General features: G+C 42.9%; 1 protein-coding gene across 1 annotated transcript in view; it reads left to right on the top strand.

Moving 5' to 3' along the window:
• igsf9bb (immunoglobulin superfamily, member 9Bb) overlaps positions 1-23,171 on the top strand; it is a 676,902-nt gene that overhangs the window by 506,793 nt on the left and 146,938 nt on the right. Inside the window, exon 6 of the mRNA XM_078531919.1 lies at positions 6,723-6,864. Coding sequence (XP_078388045.1) covers positions 6,723-6,864 — 142 coding nt within the window. The remainder of the gene's footprint in view (positions 1-6,722; positions 6,865-23,171) is intronic.

Below are 23,171 nucleotides of genomic sequence, written 5' to 3'. Positions count from 1 at the left end.
ATTTTGTGCTAAATCTCTGGAGTGGGACTTGAAGCCACAACATTTGGCTCAGAGTTGAATGTGCTGCCACTGAGCTGACACCATAGAGAGCCTTCAACATAAAGTATCCCTTATCTTAAAGTAGAGATCCTCAATCCACAATGACATTTTTCTTCTCCCTGATCAAATGTCTTGATGAGAAAACAGCCTAAACATCATCAAGTGGATCAATCAGATACTCTGAAGTTCTTTGAAAACTGCCCTCTCTTAAAGAATATATGAATTTGCATTCTGCTGACTAAATAGCTCTTGAAAACCAACAAAAACGATAGCAGAGTGTGTGAGCTGTGTCAATGGCTCGTGATTCTGTTTTTTGTATATCCTCCTTCATAATGTGCCATCGAGAGCTGGGGCTCAGCTCTCCCACCACCAATCCAAAAACATAAAAGACTATAATTTTCAGAGGAACTGATAGTTGCTGATTTGCTTGCAGAACAAGTGCTTTTAAATAGTCCCAAGAGGAAATAAAAAAAGGCTTGCAATTATATAGAGCTTTTCATGACCTCAGGATGTACCAAAACAATTGTACAGCCAATGAACTACTTTTGAAAAGTCATCATTACTGTATTGAAGGGAACATGGCAGTCCCTTGGCACACAGCAAGCTCCCACAAATAGCAATTAAATAAATAGCCAGATCACCTGTTTTAGTTGTTGTCACAACACTATGCCTCTTTATTTTTGAAAATATGATTTTTAAACTTTCAACTGACTGGACATTTTGCAATTTGAATTGAGACAGAGCAAATTGCTTAAAAACGCGAAGCCGTATTCTAAGGTAAAGGTGGGAAACACATAAATCACCCTCAGGGAAGTGTAAAGAGAGAGACATTCCCTACAATTCAGATACCCATCGAAACTTGTCACTGTCTAAGGAAGAGACAGGAAAAATGCAAAAAACTGGATATTGAAAGAATGGCTGCCACAGACAGACACATCCAAAACCTCTTGAAAATACGAAATGGGTGAAGTATTTCAAGGCAAGGCTGCCAAGTCATTAGAGAGAGATTTCAAGTGACATAGGCAGTATCAAGAAAGTCTTCAGCAGAGGAAACAGGCTGAAGGCTGCTCTCTCTCCCTCTCTATCTTTTGAAATAAGTGTGTTGCCCAGTTTGAGAAACCAACCCTACCAGAAACCTACCAGCAAGCCAAGATCTTGTAATAATTGCAACATCTTCTACATTTGACCACATCTAGCTAACCTAAATCGGCCACAGCATTTAAAACCTATGCCTCAAGGACAATCATAGGAAATTTAATCATATATTCTTTTACCTTTCTCTATTGGGCTCTATCTGCCCGTATTTCTGGTGTCTGTGTGTCTGTGTCTGTGTATTAGGGCTGAATGCTTGACATCACGTTTTTATTTTCTCGGGTTTAGTAGTTACTAAATTTTCTCTTTCTTTGACTCAAGAAAACCTTGTTTGATTGGCTCCTTATTGTTTGCATCTTAAATAGTTAACTACATTCTGATTTGGAAAAGGCATATCTTTGTGAGAGGAAACTTGAACCTTTGTTCAGCAGAGGAGGCTAAATAGAGGGGAGCCAGTTCACCCTTCTTCACCTGATCGTAACATTGTTGATTGAGGGATAAATGTCAGTCAGGCAACTGAGAAAACTCCCCTGTTCTCTTTGAATAGTGCCATGGGATCTTTAATATTTTCCTGAGCAAGCAAGTGGGGCCTCAGTTAAAACCTCATCAGAAATACATTACCTCCGGCAGTGCAGCACTCCTTCAGTGCTGCGGTAGAAGTTTAAGTCTAGTTTACCTATTAAGTCTCTGGAGTGGGCCTTGAGTCTATGACCTTCTGATTCAGAGGTGAGTGTGCCACCACTAAGCCCAGGCAGTAGGGACCAAGGCAGGCCTGTATAAGAGCGAAAGGGGAAACACAGAGTTCATGGGTCACCAGACAGTGGCATGTATAACAATATGACAATGAACCCTGATAACAAATGCCCATTGTCGCTTGTGTGAGAATGAGCGGTGCAGAATCCTCATGAGTTTAAGTGGAGACTTTTGCAAAGTGGTCTACATTTTCCTGCTGAAAGATTGCCGATTCATACTGTTGCCTAATGGAACTGTCGGTTCTTATCTGTGGGCAGTATGTCAATAAATAGAACATGTTGTCACATGTTTGTGTCAGAAGATCACATTATCCTCATTGAATATGTCACTACAGTTCCTGGATGCACTTGTTGTGAAAGGTTTTGTTGGAGAGTACAATTATGACAAGTCAGGAGACTGTGTGTTACTTAATGAGGAAAGGATTTATCTTAAACAGGGTGAGTAGGAGGGATGAATCAGCTATTGTTTGTTCTAGTGGATCTGGAGTGGAATTGATTTGTAAGGGTGTGTGAAAACACATACATACAAAGAGCTAGAATAGACATTAGAAAAAGGTACATAGTTCCACACAATAAGTGAAACAGAATGCCAGAGAAAAGTCAGCCAGTTTAAAAAGAAACGCCCTTTAAAAAGAAACTGGGTCAATGCTATCATGAAAGGTGTTTGAGTGATACAGTGCATAGGTTCCCAAACTTCGATCCATATGGTGTAGTACCACACGGATAACTTCAAACAGCCAAAGACAGGTGGGTTGGAGCCAGGACCAATGTTAAAATTTTATAAACCTGAACCCTGACACTAACCCACTCACTCCTGGGTTTAAGGGTGGGCAGCCAGCCTGCTCCTAGGAGGCGAATTGCCAGTTAAAATATTTTAACATTTTTTAATTCATTTATGGGATGTGGGCGTCGCTGGCTAGACCAGGATTTATTGCCAATCACTAATTGCCCTTGAGAAGGTGGTGCCTTCTGAACCGCTGCAGTCCATGTGGTGTAGGTACACCCAAGGTGCTGTTAGGGAGGGAGTTCCAGGATTTTGACCTAGCAACAGTGAAGGAACGGCAATATATTTACAAGTCAGAATATTGAGTGGCTTGGGGCGGTATTTCCAGGTGGTGGTGTTCCCATGTATCTGCTGCCCTTGTCCTTCTAGTTGGCCGTGGATTTGGAAGTTGCTGCCTAAGGAGCCTTCGCAAGTTTCTGCGGTGTGTCTTGTAGATGGTACACACTGCTACCACTGTTCATCCGTGGTGGAGGGAGTGAATGTTTGTGGAAGGGGTGCCAATCAAATGGGCTGCTTTGCCCTGGATGGTGTCAAGCTTCTTGAGTGTTGTGGGAGCTGCACTCATCCAGGCAAGTGGAGCGTATTCCATCACACTCCTGACTTGTAGATGGTGGACAGGCTTTGGGGAGTCACGAGGTGAGTTACCTGCCACAGGATTCCTAGCCTCTGACCTGCTCTTATAGCCACCGCATTTATATGGCTAGTCCAGTCCAGTTTCTGATCATTAGTAACCCCCAGAATTTGATAGTGGGGGATTTAACAATGGTAATGCCATTGAACATCAAGGGGCCATGTTTAGATTCTCTCTTGTTGGAGATGGTCATTCCCTGGCACTTGTGTGGCACAAATGTTACTTGCCACCTGTCAGCCCAAGCCTGGATATTGTCCAGGTCTTGCTGCATTTGGACATGGACTGCTTCCGTATCTGAGGAGATGCGAATGGAGCTGAACATTGTGCAATCATCAGCGAACATCCCCACTTCTGACCTTATGATGGAAAGAAGGTCGTTGATGAATCAGCTGAAGATGGTTGGGCTGAGGACACTACCCTGAGGAACTCCTGCAGTGATATCCTGGAACTAAGATGATTGCCCTCCAACAACCACAGCCATCTTCCTTAGTGCTAGGTATACTCAAACCAGTGGAAAGATTTCCCCCTGATTCCCATTGACTCCAGTTTTGCTAGAGTTCCTGAATCTGTAGTATCCAGTGCTTTCAGCTGTTTCTTGATATCATATGGAGTGAATCAAATTGGCTGAAGACTGGCAACTGTGATGCTGGGGCCTACTGGAGGAGGTTGAGATGGATCATCTACTCGGCCTTCTGGCTGAAGATTGTTGCTAATGCTTCAGCTTTATCTTTTGCACTAGTGTGTTGGGCTCCTCCATCATTGAAGATGGGGATATTTGTGGAGCCTTCTCCTCCAGTGAGTAGTTTAATTGTCCACCACCATTCACAACTGGATAGGACAGGACTGCAGAGCTTAGATCTGATCTGCTGGTTGTGGGATCGCTTAGCTCTGTCTATCACTTGCTGCTTATACTGTTTGGCACGCAAGTAGTCTTGTGTTGTAGCTTCACCAGGTTGACGCCTCATATTTAGGTATGCTTAGTGCTGCTCCTGGCAAGCCCTCCTGTTCTCTACACTGAACCAGGGTTGATCCCCTGGCTTGGTGGTAATGGTAGAGCAGGGGACATGCCAGGCCATGAGGTTACAGATTGTGTTTGAGTACAATACTGCTGCTGCTGATGGCCCACAGTGCCTCATGGCTGCTAAGTCTTGAGTTGCTAGATCCGTTCAAAATCTATCCCATTTAGCACAGTGGTTGGGCCACAGAACACGATGGAGGGCACCCTCAGCTTGAAGATGGGACTTCACCTCCACAAGGAGTGTGCGGATGTCACTCCTACCGATACTGTTATGGACAGATACATCTGCGGCAGACAGCTTGGTAAGGATGAGGCCAAGTATGTTTTTCCCTTTTGTTGGTTCCCTTGCCACCTGCCACAGACCCAGTCTAGAAGCTATGTCCTTTAGGACTTGGCCAGCTATGTCAGGAGTGGTGCTATCGAGCTACTCTTAGTGATGGACGTTGGAGTCCCCCACTCAGAGTACATTCTGTGCCCTTGTCACCCTCAGTGCTTCCTCCAAGTGGCATTCAACATGGAGAAACATTGAGCGGGGGGGGGTGTGGTAGTACGTGGTAATCAACAGGAGGTTTCCTTGCCCATGTTTGACCTGATACCATGAGACTTCATCTGGTCCGAAGTCGATGTTGAGGACTCCCAGGGCAATTCCCTCCCGACTGTATACCACAGTGAGGCTATCAACCTCTGTTTTAATCTGCTTTGCACATTTTATGGTGGGTGGCTAGATTCCCAGCCTTGGAAAACCGGGTAATCTCATGTGATTGTCAATGAACAATAATATAGAACTGCTGAATCATAAAGGGCAGGTTGGCACCTCATTTTTAGGTATGCCTGGTGCTACTCCTGCCATCTCCTCCTCAGTTTGCCAAAATCTTTGTCAGCTTGTAGCAATTGCCTTTGGTAAAATTGGGTGTGGAGAGCCCATATTCGACAAACACCACAAAGCAAAAACAATGGGGTTAATTTTAACCCTCCCGCCCCAAAAAAGAACAGAAGGGTTTGAATCAGGTGGGGAGTTAAGATTTAAAGCATTTTAAACCCAACCCATCTTAAACCTGTCCACTTCTATTTTTACTAAATGAGGGATGGAGCCGTATAACCAATGCACCCTCAGGAGGTTGGTCCATCATTTAAATATTTCGAATGAGGATACAAGCCTAAGATTTTATCTGTATTCCAGCTTTAACACAGCAGCTGAAGGTAGGCAAGGACTGTTGGCTAGGACAGGTAAGTACCTTCCCAGCACTGCTTCTGGGTCAGGAGAAGCAGAAGTGCTTTCATTGCTGGGTCCTCCAAGTTACATTGAACTTCCCAAGTGATCAGATCCTTTCCATCCCATCCAGATCTGACCTCCTCCAGCTACCCTCTCTAGACTGCGATCTCCTCCCCTGGCCAACCTTCCCCTGCCCTCTCCAGGCACACCTTCCCCCCCCCCCCCACCCCGCCTCCGCTTCCACCATCTTCTCCACGACACCTGACCCTGCTCTCGCCCTCACCCCCAATCTCTCTGGACCAGTGCCCCCATCCACCCCCCCAACCCACATTCCCTCCCTCCTCAGCAGCCCTACCCACCAACCAGACAGACAAGCTCTCAGTGTGGCTGACTATGCCTAGGAAACAGATTCCAAAGCTGGTAACCAACTCCTGCCACTAAATTCAGCAGGACCCAGGGGAAACCTTGTTCTTTCACATTTCCTGATCACTAAACTGGCCCCTCCTTCGCTGCACTCTCCTTCCTGCTCCATAACTATCAGGGCCAATATGTCTCTTGGCATGTGGTGGAATTGACGTCTGGCTCCTCCACAAGCAGGCAATTGTAAATCCCTCTCCAAAATGGTGACATTTTGTCTTTAAGAGTAAGCCTGCTCCACATATAGCTTGAATGGAGTAAGTTCCCAAAACGCACAGGTTCATTGTCAGACAAGTCATTTATTTTCAGTACAGCCTGTGATAACAAGAAAGATCAAGCCATCTGAGGGAGATGTTTAACTGCCTAACTATCTAATGGATTTTGCACTGTTTTGAACAGTTGCCATGCTGTGATTTGTAGCTTCTCCAGTGAAAAGCACGTGTTATGAAAGCGATGAATCCTCATGTATCAGCTCTGAGATCAATCCATAATCATGGAAAGGGCAAGTTAAGGGCAGGTTGTTTTTTTTTTGTAAATTGAACTTCCGCTCACAAGGGCTATATATTACCCAGCACAATGTTGCAAAGGTATCACAATGGTCTGTACTTACAGAATGTAAAAATACCATTTAAAGAATTTAAAATCCTGACAATCATGGCTTTGTTGTTTGCTATAATCTTCTGTTCCAGTTGTTGGCTGATCCGTTGTTTCATCCTAGCTCCTGCGCAATTGTCTCTGGAATAATTAACCAACTTGACCTTTCTGTTGTCTCCTAGGGCCACCCTTCATCATCTCTCTGCCAGAAAATATCACAGTAAATATATCGCAAGATGCCCTCTTCACCTGTCAGGCAGAAGCATATCCTGGCAACTTGACGTACACCTGGTTCTGGGAGGAAGAGAATGTCTTCTTCAAGAAGTAAAGTCTTGTTTTTTCTTATGCACTAATTGGCATTTCTGTCCCCACCAGGTGACTCCCTCATACAGCTTCTAATCTATTGGCAACAATAACATAAATGCACTTTTTACTTCATTTTTTTTTTAGTAAGTTATTTTTCTTAATTTATTAGGCACGTATTTTTTATTTCCTTTGAATTTTTTCCTCTCCTCCTCTCCAAAAGGTACTAACATCCGTGCTGGGGCCCAGGTTACTTGGTGCTGGCCACCTACAGTTCATCAGCCAATTGGGCATTCACCATGGGTGAGGGTCCACAGGTTTTTCATCGTATGAGGTGTCACAAACAAGCCTGATCCTTCAATTTGCATGAACGTCCACTTTGCAGCAGGGGTCATTAGAAATCAGTCAGGCTTGAGAACTTGTGTTTTATTTTCCAGCATTGAGACATTGTATTTTTACCTCATAAACTGATCATTAATGTAGAGCCAATGTTAATGTATAATTCATGATTTGGTTAAGATTGCAACCAGTAATATGAGCCATAAATTCACCTCTGATTCGTTATTAAGTTATGTTGTACTGTACCGTACTGCCGCCCTGATACAGGCTGTGACATATTTGTGAGTATGGATGTGTGCTTTTTAACTTCCTTAGCACAAAATTAAACCCAGGTTTCTCTTCACAAGCTTCCTAAACACGAGGAGACATTTCCTCCACGTGCAATAAAATCATAAACCTGTTCTCTATGAATGGGTTTATATTTTCATTACAAGGAATGAGCAGATGGACACAGAGCTCAAAACTGAGCTTGACCTGAGCGAGCGCACGTGGCCAGCTCACCGAGTAAACGAAGTACTGCAAATGGATGCACTTTCTATTCCTGCAGCTAAAGAATAAATCAATCCATCAGGCTTACACCAGGGATTTCTGCTTCTGCACTCGCCCATTCACTCCTTGAGTGAGACATCACTGGCTGTCAAGTACAGGAGTGAAAATCCCGGCTTTTAAAGCCGTTGGCTGGTTCCCACAGGCTAAAAGTTGTTCAGTGACAACATTGTTCAACTCCCAGACTTCAACTAATATATGCACACCGTCACCGCCTACAGTGACTGTAAGATTTGAATATGTTTGTGTACATATTCCTAACTAATATACAACCTCCTGATCATAAACTGCTGAGGCTGAATTTTCCCCCCGTCGGGGGCGAAGTTGAAGGGCGGGCACGCACAGGCATGCTTCCGATCGGCGCCCCCAATCAAGGGTGCGACGCCATTTTACGTGGGCGGGCCAATTAAGGCCCACCCAGCGTGATGTCTGCACAGAAGCGCTATGCGCTTCCTGTGCGGGCGAGGGGGGAATCCCAAAATCGAGAGTGCGCTCTTTTGCGCATGCACACGAAAGAGCGCACTCATCTCCCTGAGGCTAAGTGCAGCCTCAGGAATATCAGCTCAAAATGTAAAAAACCTGATTTCGCTGCACCCCCGCCTTCCTGAAAATTTAAATGGGGTGTGGTGACATCGGGAGTCCCCTCCGACATCACCGCGCGACATTTTACGCGTCAGCGAGCGGGCCCCGCCCCCACTCGCCGACGTGTAAAATCCTGCCCCTGGAAACTTTTTCATAAATTTAGCAGTAATTATTTTACCCATTGTTATATCTCTTGTGTTAATGTTCATGTCTCACAGACAAGGATTGCCAACACAAATGGTGTCCATCCCACTGAGGAGACAGAAATGGGACAAAACAAGCACCTAGAATAGAAGGCATACTGTTATCAGACATCAGATACTGATTCATAAGAAAACAAAAGTGTGGCGTGGTAGGAATAAATGAGTCTTCTTCAGAGTGGCAGGTGGTGACTAGTGGGGTACCACAGGGATCAGTGCATGGGCCCTATTCACAATATATATCAATGATTTGGATGAGGGAACCAAATGTAATTTTTCCAATTTTGCTGACGACACAAAACTTGGTGGGAATGTGAGCGATGAGGAGGGTGTTAAGAGGCTTGAAGGCAATTTAGACAGGTTGAGTGAGTGGGCAAATACATGACAGATGCAGTATAACGTGGATAAGTGTGAAGTTATCCATTTCGGTGGGAAAAACAGAATGGCAGAGTATTATTTAAATGGTGATAGATTGGGAAATGTGTCCCTGTACACCAATCACTGAAAGCAAGCATGCAGTGCAGCAAGCAGTTAAGAAGGAAAATGGTATGTTGGCCTTCATTGCGAGATGACTTGAGTACAGGAGCAAGGATGTCTTACTGCGGCTGTATGGAGCATTGGTGAGACCGCACCTGGAGTATTGTGTGCAGTTTTGGTCTCCTTACCTAAGAAAGGATATACTTGCCATAGAGGGAGTGCAACAAAGGTTCACCAGACTGATTTCCTGGTATGGCAGGTTGTCTTATGAGGAGAGTTTGGGCCGTTTAGGCCTGTATTCATTGGAGTTTAGAAGAAAAAGAGGGGATCTCATTGAAACGTATAAAATTCTGACAGGGATGGACAGACTGGAGGCAGGGATTCTGTTTCCTCAGGCTGGGGAGGTCTAGAACAAGGAGTCACAGTCTCAGGAAATTGGGTAGGCCATTTAGGACTGAGATGAGGAGAAACGTCTTCACTCAGAGGCTGGTGAACCTTTGGGGGCCAAGTCACTGAATATATTCAAGGAGGAAATAGATAGATTTCTGGACTCTAAAGATATCAAAGGTATGGGGAGAGAGCAGGATTATGGTGTTGAGACAGAAGATCAGCCAATATCATATTGAATGATGGAGCAGGTTAGAAGGGCCGAATTACCTACTCCACTCCTATTCCCTATGTTTCTATGGGCAGGATTTTTAGTTTGGCGGACGCACGCGATCGGCCGGCCCGGGAGCGGCCAGGGAACAGACTGCTGACTGCAATCGGCCCCCAACCGTGATTTCTTGCTGGCTGGCCAATTAACAGCCAGCCAGTGTGAAAGGTGCCCTAAAATGCTCAGTGCTGCTAGGGTGGGGGCGGGCGCTGACATAAGCGCAGGCGCAGGGGAGAGCGGAATGAAAGCTCCCTGAAGGCAGAGAGCTGCCTCAGGGAGCTGAAGAATTTAAAAGCAATGAATAAAGATTTTAAAATGCAGAACAAAATGTCCATGCACCAGAATCAGTCACCTGAACATATAGATGATGAAAATTCTGTCCAAACATTTTTTTTTAAGTTAATGACGGAAACCTCATCCCGCCCTTGGATGAGGTTTCACCAAAAATGCAAACTCCGCCTGGCAGGTTCGCCCGTCCGCCAGCCGTAAGGTTGGGTGGACCATGAAAAATTGGAGTCAGTTGAAACTTTAATGGGATTAATTGCCCTCTTAATTGTTGGCGGGCGCGCTTCCGACTTTCGCGCGATCGGAATATCGCACGAGTGCGGGATGACGTCGGGACACTGGCGCAACGTCATCCCGCACTATTTCACGCTCGAGCTGGTCGGGCGTGCACCCGCATGCCCAGCTAAAAGTCCTGCCCTATGTTTCTATGAGTGGAGGGGTAGGTCATTCAGCCCGTGGAGTTATATCCTTCAGTGAACCATGCGCACTCTGCATTTTTTTAACCTTGTAACTGGCCTACATTTCCTGAGGGGTCACTTAAACGCAAATGAAACTGCAAACTTCCACCAGATAATGTCCTGATGGTGCAGCGTAACCACTAGAGGCGGCTTCTTGATGTTTTACCAAACCATAAAAATACATCAATCACATTCAATATACAAATTACCTTCAAATCTGTGTGAAAAGCTGGAATGTTTCTTCTCAATTCTATTCACTGATTTTAAGTGGGTGTTCTCTGCCTTCCGGTGACCTATGTCATTGTTCCCCATCTCACTGGGCCATGTAAAAAATCACATGGTTGCAAGAATCATGATATCATATCTCCACTCTGAACCCTGCGCTAGTCTGCTATCTCTGTTGATTTGAAATGACTGTGCTAATTCAGTAAAGTTCGACTGGGTAGGAGTTAAGATATCATAAAAAACAATAAGGAACGCTTACCTGTGAATCTGTTTGAGGCATGAGAAACTTTTAATAATGCACCACTGTGAAATAACTTGCATATTCTACAGTTTGTTTCTGAATCTATTAACAGTAGCCAAAAGTAGAAACATGGACATTCTGCCATCTCGTGGTAGCATTCAGGGGTGCATGTACGATGGGATCTTTTTGTATAGCTGCCAACACTGACAAGGCCATTTCAAATGATCTTTTGTAATTATACTGGGAGGCACTTTCAAAACAGCATTAATGGTCAGAGTTATTCGCAAATAACCCCCCCTAGGTCCCTTTGAATCAAAACACTAAGGTGCAATTTTTTGAGTTTCTGAGCATGGGATAAATAGGCAACAAGATGGGTTTGTGTATTGTGCAGTGATTGTTCTGAGACATTAAGGAAAGATTAGAGGTAAAGTACAAACCAACATGTTTAAACTGGAATATAGACACTAGTTTCTTGTATATTTAGACTAATGGATTTACATCTTTAAAAATTTATTTATCGCCACTTTTGCCTGCCTGGTTGCTCATTGTTGCCATCCTAGCCTGTTAATTTCGGGAGAGCTGAATTCAGAACAGTACCTGGCGGACAGACTGCTTGGGTCTGGGGCTGTGTGGTTCATTGAGAAGAGGAGGTGTGTTTGTAAGCAGGACAAGCTGAGGATCAAAACTACAATATTCAAAATGCAGATTTTTTTTTTAAAAGCAGAAATGCAAAGTAGATGAAATTTGGCCTGAAAGAGGTTTAAAAAAAAGGTCAATTCTTATGAAAGGTTCTGCATTGAACTTTAAGTTGCCTCTCTGCTGCTGGAGGATCTGCTAGTGTTGGAGACAGAAACAACTGTGGTAAAGTCTGTCAAAACTGTGTATAGCCTGTGGACATATTTTTACGTCTGGGGTAAATGAGTTCATAGGCCAACCGAACTTTACCTGCACACCTTCCTATGTTCTCATCAATTGCTGCTTGCAGTCAGTAACGGGGAGAGACTGATATAAGAATAAACAGTGATGGTTTATTGAGATATAGGGCAGAGCAACAGATCATACATGCTCACTCAGAAACCTCCAGAAATAGACTTAGAGTTCCCAGTTGCCTGCGCTGTACAGTGATTCATCAATGCTGTCACATGTTCAGTACACGTGAATTCTCTTAAAGGGACAGGGTACCTCACTTTACTACATATAAGGAACAGGCCCTCCTGTAAAATGAGATGCCATTATACCCATGTACCAGAGTCAGCCGTGCACCGTGTTTTGTGTACAGCTTGAGACGGTTAAAATCTCCATTTCTACTTTTCCTTCTGCTGGTTTGGAAAATGTTGCCAATATTTGGAAATCCTTAGACACGATTTTCAATCCAAAGCCGGGACCCGACAGCTGAATAATTTCCACGTCCTGACCCCACGCCGCTCGTGCAATCTTCAAATGTAGATGCTCACTCCCAAAACCTTTGTAAGTCACAACTCATGAGTCTGGGGCGAGTTCAAACAAAATGCAACCATCGAGCCAAGTCCAAAATTGAAATGATCCAGGGATTTGCACTGAGGACTGGTTGAGCTTCTGAAATTTGTAAATTATACATTTTTTTAAACGAATGAAGATTGTGGAATGAAAACCTGGTAGTCACAATCCCACTTGTTGCACTAGGGTCACTCCCACTGGTACACTCCGGCAGTAACTCTGCCAGAGTTAGTGGAATGGCACCTCGCTACCATGAAACAAGGCGACACAGGCGCCCTATCAGGTGCCACATCGCCAGCTCCCCATCAAACCATAGCAGTCGGAAACTCTGGCCCGTCTGAGGGAATGAGTTATCCAGGTCACCTCCCTCCACCAAAAACCTGGCATGTGACCTCGGAGCTCCGAGCAAAGGGAAAGCTTCCAAAAATGGCAGAAACCTAGCGGGGTTCATTTTAACTGAACTTGCCTGGTGGGAGACTGACATGAATTGATTGTTTGCATTTTACGTGTCACCCAATTTTTCTTTCCAGTGACTTCAAAGGGCATTCAACGGAAAACATTTCTGACGATGCATACTCCCTCAGTGCTGCACAGGAGTATAGAAACAGCAGATGCCATTGAGCAGCTTGAACCCATTCCACCGTTCATTCAGATCTTCGCTGATCTGTATCTTAACTCCATCTACCTGCCTTGGTTCCATAACCCTCAAGACCCATGCCCAACAAAAATCTATCAGATAAAAGCAAAATACTGCGGATGCTCGAAATCTGAAACAAAAACAGAAAATGCTGGAAAAACTCAGCAGGTCTGACAGCATCTGTGGAGAGAGGCACAGAGTTAACGTTTCGAGTCCACATGACTCTTCTCCAGAGCTACAGAGAAGTAGAAATGTGATGAAATTTATACTGCCTAAGCGGGGTGAAGCAAGTGAAGCTGGATAGAAGGCCAATGATAGGTGGGGGTAAAGGAGAGATTGACAAAGATGTCATGAACAAAAGGACAAAGGGAGTGTTAATGGTAGTGGTAAGTGCTAAAATGAGACTGATAGATTTTTTAAACAAACAGAAAATACTGGAAAAACTCAGCAGGTCTGACAGCATCTGTGGTGAGAGAAACATAGTTGATGTTTCGAGTTGGTATGGCCCTTCTTCAGAGCTACAGAGAAGTAGAAATGTGATGAAATATATACTGTTTAAGGGGGAGGGGGTGAAGCAAGTGAAGCTGGATAGAAGGCCAGCAATAGGTGGGGGCAAAGGAGAGATTGACAAAGATGTCATGAACAAAAGGACAAAGGGAGTGTTAATGGTAGTGGTAAGGGCTAAAAAAGGTGCTGATAGTGGCATTAAGGTAAGAAAGCAGAATGTGATAATAACAGGACAAGGGTAAGCTCTGTGAAAAGAACAACATGAACAAGTAACAGATGGCCCTTGTGGGGTGGAGTGGGGGGAAGGACGGTGGTGGGGGGAGAAAAGGGATCGAAAATGGGATAAAAAGGGGGATAAAAAAGGGGATAAAACAACGAATAAATGAATGAAAATAAAAATGGATAAAAATAAGTGGATAAAAAAACAAAAATTAATTTTGAAAAAAGGGGTGAAGAAAGAGAAGAGAGTTCATGGTCTGAAGTTCTTGAACTCAATGTTAAGTCCAGAGGCTGTAAAGTGCCTAATTGGAAGATGAGTTGCTTTTTTGTCCCTTGTTCAAAATTCATTTTTTATTTTTTATCCAGTTATTTTTATTCATTTATTCATTTTTATTTTCATTCATTGTTTTATCCCCCTTTTTTACCCTCCCCCGACTTTTTATCCCATCTCCCCCACCGCTGCCCCCTCCCCCCACCCCACTCCCACAAGGGCCACCTGTTACTTGTTCATGAACAAAAATTGTTGGACAGCCATACGGACTCGAAACGTTAACTCTGTCTTTCGCTCCACAGATGCTGTCAGGCCTGCTGAGTTTTTCCAACAATTTTTGTTTTTGTTTCAGATTTCCAGCATCTGAAGTATTTTGCTTTTATGTTACTTGTTCATGTTGTTCTTTCACACAGAGCTTACCGTTGTCCTGCTATTATCACATTCTGCTTTCTTACCTTAATGCCACTATCAGCACCTTTTTTTTAGCCCTTACCACGACCACTATCACTCCCTTTGTCTTTTTGTTCATGACTTCTTTGTCAATCTCTCCTTTGCCCCCACCTATTGCTGGCCTTCTATCCAGCTTCACCTGCTCCAACCTCCCCCCCTCCCCCCCACTTAAACAGTATATATTTCATCACATTTCTACTTCTCTGTAGCTCTGAATGAGGGCTATATGGACTTTAAACATCAACTCTGTTTCTCTCTCCACAGATGCTGTCAGATCTGCTGAGTATTTCCAGCATTTTCTGTTTCTGTTTAAAAAATCCATCGGTCTCATTTTGCCATTTTCAATTGACCCAGCTTCAACGTTTTTTGCGGGAGAGAGTTCCAGGTTTCTACTACTTTTTGTTTGAAGAACTGCTTCCTGACATCATTCTTGAATGGCTCGCTCTAACTTTAAGGTTATGTCCCTGGTCCTGGACTTCCTCACCAGAGAAAATAGTTTCTCTCTACCTACCATATCAACTCACTTAAACATCTTGAACACCTCAGATAGATAACCCCATAATTGTCTTTATTTCATACATTCAATCCTTGTGGAACTTGAAGGCCCAACTTTCTGACTGAGGCAAGATTGCTGTCAATTGAACCAAGTATTAATGGGATACGTTAGTGAGGTTATTTTGGTACCAGATTAGCAACCCAGAGACGTGCACAATAATTCAGGGAATGAGAGTTCAAATGCCTCCATGGCATTCAGAGAATTTTTAAATTCTTTTTAAAGGAAATCTGCAAATAAAATTCTGGCAGTAGTGAAAAAAACCATGAAGCCATCAGATTATCATGAAAACGCAATTGGTTCACTAATGTCCTTGAGGAAAGGAAACCTTCCATCCTTACCCAGTCTGGCCTATGTATGACACCAGTCCCACACTAGTGTGCTTGACTCATAACTGCCCTGTCTTACTAGGACAAATTATATTAAACTAGAGCCAGTTATATTAAACCTACCCAGGGAGCCAAATTTTCATTTCAGGATTGAGAGCCCAAAGCCCAGAACATTTCCGGGTTCTGACCCCATAGCGTGATGGAAGTGACAAATGCAATTTTCAAAGTGTCAGCCATGAATTGGCCCAGAGCCAAGCTCGGTGTCCAATTAGGAGCATTGGTCTGGAGGTGGGAGCTAAGCTCAGAGGGATCATTGAAAAGGCCAATGGCAGCCATGGCTGGACTTGCCATTCCATTTGGAAATGAATGAGCAGGGAGAGGAGAGGGCCAAGAATGGTTTGGGCTGCTGTCCCCAGGTGGTTTTTCTGACGCCTTGAGGCCCTGATCAAGGCTGTGCCGAACAAGAGTTCTTCCATCTGGAAGAGGAGCTCTAGTCAGCAAGATCAAGCAGGCATGCCTAAAGGTGGCCACGGAGGCCAGCAGCCACACGCTCCTGTCAAAAGTCCAAACACTGTCTTCCTCACAAAATCAGGTCTGTCAACTCGAGCGGTGGCAACTCTGTGTGAGCAGCTGAGTTTAAATGTCCCATTGTATAAACCTTTTTCACACTGCCGTCATGAGCACTAATGGCTCCCCACTGTGTTCTCGATAGCTATGCTCAAACGTGCCCCAGATCCTCCATGTTACCCATGCTTGCCACTTTAAAAATTGCTAACATTTACACCGCATACTCCTAACAAAGCTCTACAACAAGCTCAACAAGTAATTAATTAGAGGCGTGCAAGTTGCCATCTCCCCCTCCCTGTCCTCCCTTTGAAAATCTAATCCCATCACTGAGGTATCGGGAAGTCTTCTGAATGAGTTTACTGAACTCACCCCCACAGGCGACTGAAAATTCAGCAACTAGGGATGGGCAAAAAATGTTGGCTTTGCGAGCAATGTCTGCATCCTGAAAACATTCCCTTTTTTAATGTTAGAATTTAGCCTCAGTGCTGGGGAAAGAGGGATCCAATTGGAATTGAAGAATTGAAAAGCCATTTTCTCGATGGTCAGTGACCTAAAATGGAAAAAGGCACAAAAATCAGTTTTCTAAAGTTCCAAGTCAGGGGAAGGTAGGTAAAGCCTTTTTTTAAAATTACTTTTTTTTAAATCACAGCAGCACAGTGTAAACACCTTTCTGTCTTTAAGATGGCGGTATCAGCGACAGGCCAAATCTGGGTTACCAACAGAAGGGTAGGTTTCCTCTGCGTGCTGAATATAATTGAAATCCCAACTCACAGGTCAATGCATTTACATAGATGTTGCCTCCAATAATGCATGGATATATTCTCCATAATGACAGATTATAACATCATTGGGAGATTGAAGAGACAGCATGTGAGCACAAGCTGGGCCATTAAATGATATCTGCAGATTTTACCTTGGAAATTATGCAACCTGGCACGAAAGCTGAAACCTATCAGGCTGCTGTAATCTTGATAATTATTTTTGATCAGCCTCAAAGACTCTATTGAAAATCAGAAATGACAGCAGCTTGAAATCTGGATGCGCCCAAATTGGATGCATCTGCAGTTTCTGTCCAGCCAGCATATTATTATTGCAGGATAATAAATCCACTAATAAAGAAATTTGTTGATAAACAAGCATTAATTAAATGGTCTTCTTTTAAATTGTTTACATTCAGAACAATTAGCCATTGACTGGGTAAACTTTCTACGCAATGTCACTTCCAAGATTAAGTTAACCCAACAAATAAAATTGCGCCTCGAGTCACTTGCTACATCAAAAGTATTAATGCTGATGACTTGTTTCTTAGCATAGCAGATGTCTGAGAAAGTGCAGCATGCACTGGTCCTAGACTATGTCATTAGCTGTGACAGCAAATAGCATCTGACTCTCAACAGTGTGTTACGGCTTTAAATACACTTGTGGTAGCTCTTTTTCTCTGATACGCGTGGTTTTTCTTCCATTAGTGAGCTTTCTTACTCAAGCTTTAGCATCTTCGCTCATAATAACAAGGATTTTCTTTCACTTCTAGCCCATAAGTGCTCCCGCACACTCTCTCTCACTTTCCAATTCACCAGCTCGCTCTCTCTAGCTTGCTCTCTCTCTCTTTCTGTCTAGGTAGTTAGATTCTTGTTAGGCAAGGGAATCAAAGGTTATCGGGGATAGATGGGAATGTGGAATTTAAAACACAAACAGATCAGCCATGATCTTATTGAATGGCGGAGCAGGCTCAAGGGGCCGAATGGCCTACTTCTGCTCCTATTTCATATGTTCGTATGTATGTAGAGTTCACTCTAGCCCTCCAGTTTGCTGTCTCTCTCTAGTCCTCGCTCTTCCTCCTCCAATATCACTTTGGTCATTACTCTACTGAATGATCCTTGCTTGTCCTTCTTATTCTCCAGATACAATGTTCTACATACTCTTAAACTTGCCCACATTTTCAAAGCTAATTACATCTCAGCCTTTCCTACTCTAACTGCTTCTTTACCAGAACCCAAAACTGTAAAATCCTTCTCGTTTTTCAATTTCACTCCCCACCAACCCCCCCCACCCCAAACACAGATTCCACCTTCAGTCTTCCAATTTTGCATTCCTTGCCACCACCACACCATGACTTCTGGATTTATCTTACCACCTTTTCTACTGCTTTGACCTTTCTGGTGTTCTGTGCTTTTAGCCTTGGTCCTTCATTCATATTTTCCAATAAAAGAGAGATACAAGGCCAAGTTTTTTTAATAGCACCAATCAATAGAAAGATAGTGTTTTGCTGAGAAGTGTTATTTAGTCTCTTGGTGAGTTGTAATACCCTTGTATATGCAATGTAGCATCAGGTTTCTCTTCTAATACATTAATTATAATAAGGTTAGGATATTATTTGGTGGAGAGCTGATAGTTACAGTTGCGCTGTGAAAGGATTCCGTATGCAACCATAGATATAGCATATGTTTAAACACCCAAGTCTGATAACTGCATGAAGAAAATCATTAAGTTGATGTGCTGATCTGGTTTCCTTAAATTACATAGATGCAGTATACTAATTACAGTGGCACTGTTTGGAGACCATTGATGATTTTCTAGAATTAGGTTTTTAGTCCCAAGTCTCACCCTTTTAGATAACAAATTAGTGTTAATCTATGTAATGTTGACGAGAGGCGTTCAGATCATATAAGCAGTTTCAAGAGCTGACAAATCCTTTTCACTCATTCATTTTTAGCTTTTATTTTACTAAACAATCTTGATAAAGGTCCTGCCAATGGGCAGTGACTCAAGTTCAAAATGACAAGGAAACAGTTTTAGTTGTATTTAAATAAAAGTATGCCTGTCTTCAAAGCATGTTCCTGATTTATATTGGAGATGAGATTAAGTTTCGATGAGGGACTGAACGGAGCAGTGGGTTAGCACTATGTTCTTTCGCCTCCAGAACTCAGATTGGAATCTGATAAGAAGGCAGCCTCCTAGCAGTAATGCTGTTTAATTAAACACATTTTAATTACAGTTCCTGTAACTTTGCAATAGAAATCTTCTCTCGTGTGCAGCATTTACCAGGACTAAATTGGAAAACCCATTCAGTAGGGCAAACTTTCATTTTGTTGGGGCCCCCATCAAGGGGGGCGACAAGGCCTGAGTCAGTTTGAGCTTGAATTTCATTTAAATTTCATTGTAGGTTGCTCGTTGCAAAAGATCATGCTGCAGCAGCACTGGGCTGGCACAATATCAGGCAGGTCAGAGGGCATGTCAGCCAGCAGGGGCTTGATAGGAGGCGAAGACAGAAGAGGATCAATGCAAGGCAGCAGTGATCCATGATATAATTCTGAATGCAGGAGGATTCTGCTCCACAAAAACATTAACCGGAAACTTTCCTCGGCCATTTTGGTACAGCCGGCGGATGCCTCAATGAGGGCCGAAGGTTAGCCATTCATTGCCACAACACACACATGGCACATACTCTGCCCATCTGTCCCTGAAAATTGCAGTCAGAATGCTGCGTATGTCATAGGATCCCAGTTTACATAACAATGAAGCCTATCAGCTAAAAGAAGCAGGTGCTCCAGCCATCTAAAGAAAGGCCCTTTGAAAATGGTGGCAGTCAATGTTATCAATGTTAATGAGGCGGTCAGTCAGCCCACCCCATTTTGTGGCCATGGCTTCCCTGTAAACAGCTATTTAGTGGGGTGAAAATTGGCCCCAGAGATGCCACAAAAATTGCCAGCATGTAAGATTGATGAAGTCACACTGACAACAGTGGATAATGCCATTCGTATGTAAGGCACATATTTGAAGGCAGAATAAGGAGTGCTTTATTGTCTGCAAAATCAGCCTGTGCTGTCCCTGACTTTAAAGTCCCCCAAGTCTTGGAGTGCAGTGCAATAAGTCTGCATTTGCTAATAAATGTCAGTTAGGGAAGCACAAAATTTGCCAGAAAAAAAATTCAAGCCCATCTGTTTGAAATTGAATTTGATCCGCTGGCAGTATCTTGTGCACCTACTCGAGTTAATGTCAGAGTGCTTTGTATTACAGTCCCTGTGATGTGGTGAGTGATACCCTGTGGGGCTGGAGTAGAGCAAAGATTCAAGTGAAGCTTGAGGCAGTGTTAACGTCTCCTGGTGCAGTGAAAAATTGTGTATTGTGCGCGCAATAAATATAAATGAGGGAGAGCTGTAAATTTGGAATAATTCCTGGCTTGCAGCTGTAGCGTAGAGCTACTGATGGTTTCTTATGGCATAGCCAGTATAGATTTTAAACCTCATCAATGCCATCTGGCTCAAAATATGTACCGTCACTAATTGGATAGGATATCCCACAGGCTTCAATTGTTACCCGGGACTGTATCAGTTAAATTGCTATCACACTCCTTAAAGTTAATCAGCTAGATAAATTGTTTCACCAAAACCTCTTCCACAAACCTTTAATTCTGTGGGACTTCCTTCCTTTAAATATAGAATGACCACCATGAATTAAAGGCAAAAGCAAAAATAAAAGCAAAAAACTGCGGATGCTGGAAATCCAAAACAAAAATAAAAATACCTGGAAAAACTCAGCAGGTCTGGCAGCATCTGCGGAGAGGAACACAGTTAACGTTTCGAGTCCGTATGACTCTGTCCCACCACCGCCCCAACCCTCCCCCCCCAGCCCACCCCCCTTAAACCAGCTTATATTTCACCTCTTTTCCATTTTTACTTAGTTCCGTTGAAGAGTCATACGGACTCGAAACGTTAACTGTATTCCTCTCCGCAAATGCCTCCAGACCTGCTGAGTTTTTCCAGGTATTTTTAGTTTTGTTATGAATTAAAGGCAACCTTTCTTTTGCATCATTTGACAGAATTGGTTTCTGCTAGTGCCTAGAAGCCAGATGTTATAAAATAGAATTAAAAGATTGCAAAGAACCCAGGTAGATTTCTTAATTCACAGAAATATTGGAATAAATTAAAATTAGTCAGCTCAATTTTGATAATGAAACCATTTATCATAAAACTTTATCTTGATTTTTTTTTTAATGACCACAGAACAGAAGGAAATAACACTTCAGTTGGAATTAAGTGATCAATGGACATTAGAGTCTTTGGCCATAAAAAACATCATCTTTATCAGTACGCTAATCATGTTTCTTAATTATGCTTTATAGAAGTGTATTCATTCCAGTTCAGCAGTCACAGGAATGAAGCCGGTTGTTGAAGTGCTCCATCAGTTTCATGTCTGCTGCATATCAAAACTGTGTCTGTTTCCTATAACTGAACTTGAACTGGCTACTTGTCTCATTTCACTGAATCATAGAATGTTACAGCTCGGAGGCAGGCCATTTGGTTTATCACCTCATGCTATTGCTTTTCCTCCAAAGGAGTTCCTGTCTAATCCCACTATTTTGGTCATTCCTTTTGATACTCCTCTTTTTCAAGCTATTATCTAATTCACTTGCAACATAATTTATGAACATTACTTCATCAACGGTCCGTGGCGTAGCCGCACATTCTAATCCTTTTCTAGCCTCTCATGTTTTTGTGATTGTCTTAACTTTGTGCCCTATTATTAGCACTAGTTGATGAGAGAAAATGATCAGTAACTGTTTACTGTATTATACCTTGTCTTTCAGGGCTTTTATGAGGTCACCAGCTATTGGATGCAATGGAAAAGCCTAAACTTCTCTCTTGTTAACTGTCATCCCTCAACTTTGTTAGAATGCTAGTACATCTTTGCTGCATATTTTCTTTGCTTTGCTATTCTTTATATCCCACCTGTAAAATAGCTTTCATAACTGTGCATAATACTCATACTGTTGCCTAAGATCTTATGCGAGTTCAATATTTCATTCTTGTTTCTGTATTCTATGCCTCAAGATGCTAAACCAGGAATTCCTTGAAAATCTTACCATTTAAAGTATACTTCTTATACTTCTTATAGTTCTGTTCTTAATTCCAAAATGTATTACTTCACATTTTTTTGACATTGAACTGCATCTGCCACATGTGCGTCTGTCTAACCAGTAAACCAACTTGGTGTAATCAGCAAATTTGATATTGTTCTCTCACTTTCTAAGTCCTGAAAACTTTTGCATGTAACAAAAAAGAGCAGCTTCAAGACAGAGGACACAACACACACATACATACGAACATACAAACATATGAACTAGGAGCAGGAGTAGGCCATCTGGCCCTTCAAGCCTGAGCCACCATTCAATAAGATCCTGGCCGATCTGATTGTAACCTCCCACAACCCCCAATAACCTTTCACCCCCCTGTTAATCAAGAATCTATCTAGCTCTGATGAAAAATATTCAATGACTCTGCTTCCACTGCCTTTTGAGGGAGAGTTCCAAAGACTCACGACCTTCTGAGAGAAAAAAAATTCTTCTCATCTCTGTCTTAAATGAGTGACCCCTTTTCTTTAAACCGTGACCCTATTTATTCAGTCCGAGAAACTTCCATTTTCCTTTCTTCCCTTGAAACCATTTCTATCCATATGGCTATATTCCTTTAATTCAAAATGCCATTATCTTCATCATAAGTTTCCGATGTAGTATCTTATTAAGTATTTTTGAAAATCCATATAAACCAGTTCACTGCATTTCGCTTAACTGCTTCTCTGTTACTTCAAATAATTCTACAAAGCTGCTCAAGCACAACCTGTTCTTCAGCAATTTATGCTGACTGGCGCTGATTAACTCATGTAACTCTGAGTGCTCAGTAATTTAATTTTGTATTATAGACTGATAATCTACTGACAACTGAAATAATTTACTCCTTATCGTTACCTCTTTTTCAAAAAAGGGATGTCGCAATTGTCAATTTCCAGCCCTCAAGCACAATTTCCATTTCTAGAGAATTGTGGACAATTTTAGTCAGAGTTTGCACTATCTAGCTTCCCTCAGGATCCTTAGTTCTGAACAGTCAAACCATGGTGACTTGCCCACCTTGGGTTTCAGTAACCTCTTCAATGACTTGAACAAAAACAGAAATACCTGGAAAAACTCAGCAGGTCTGGCAGCTTCGGCGGAGAAGAACAAAGTTGACGTTTCGAGTCCTCATGACCCTTCAAAAGAACTAAGTAAAAATAGGAGAGGGGTGAAATATAAGCTGGTTTAAGGTGGGGGGATGGGGGGAGAAGTGGGGGGGGCGGGGTGCTGGTTGTAGGGACAAGTAAGCAGTGATAGGAGCAGATAATCAAAAGATGTCACAGACAAAAGAACAAAGAGGTGTTGAAGGTGGTGATATTATCTAAAAGAATGTGCTAATTAAGAATGGATAGCAGGATAAGCAAGGTACGGATAGCTCTAGTGGGGTTGGGGTGAAATAAGACTAAAAGGGGCATAAAAGGTAT

Source organism: Cetorhinus maximus, chromosome 2 (assembly GCF_964194155.1).
Source record: "Cetorhinus maximus chromosome 2, sCetMax3.hap1.1, whole genome shotgun sequence".
NCBI classification, from domain to species: Eukaryota; Metazoa; Chordata; class Chondrichthyes; order Lamniformes; family Cetorhinidae; genus Cetorhinus; species Cetorhinus maximus.
Note: the sequence above shows the minus strand (reverse complement) of the source record. Positions and strands in the feature narration are given on the sequence as shown.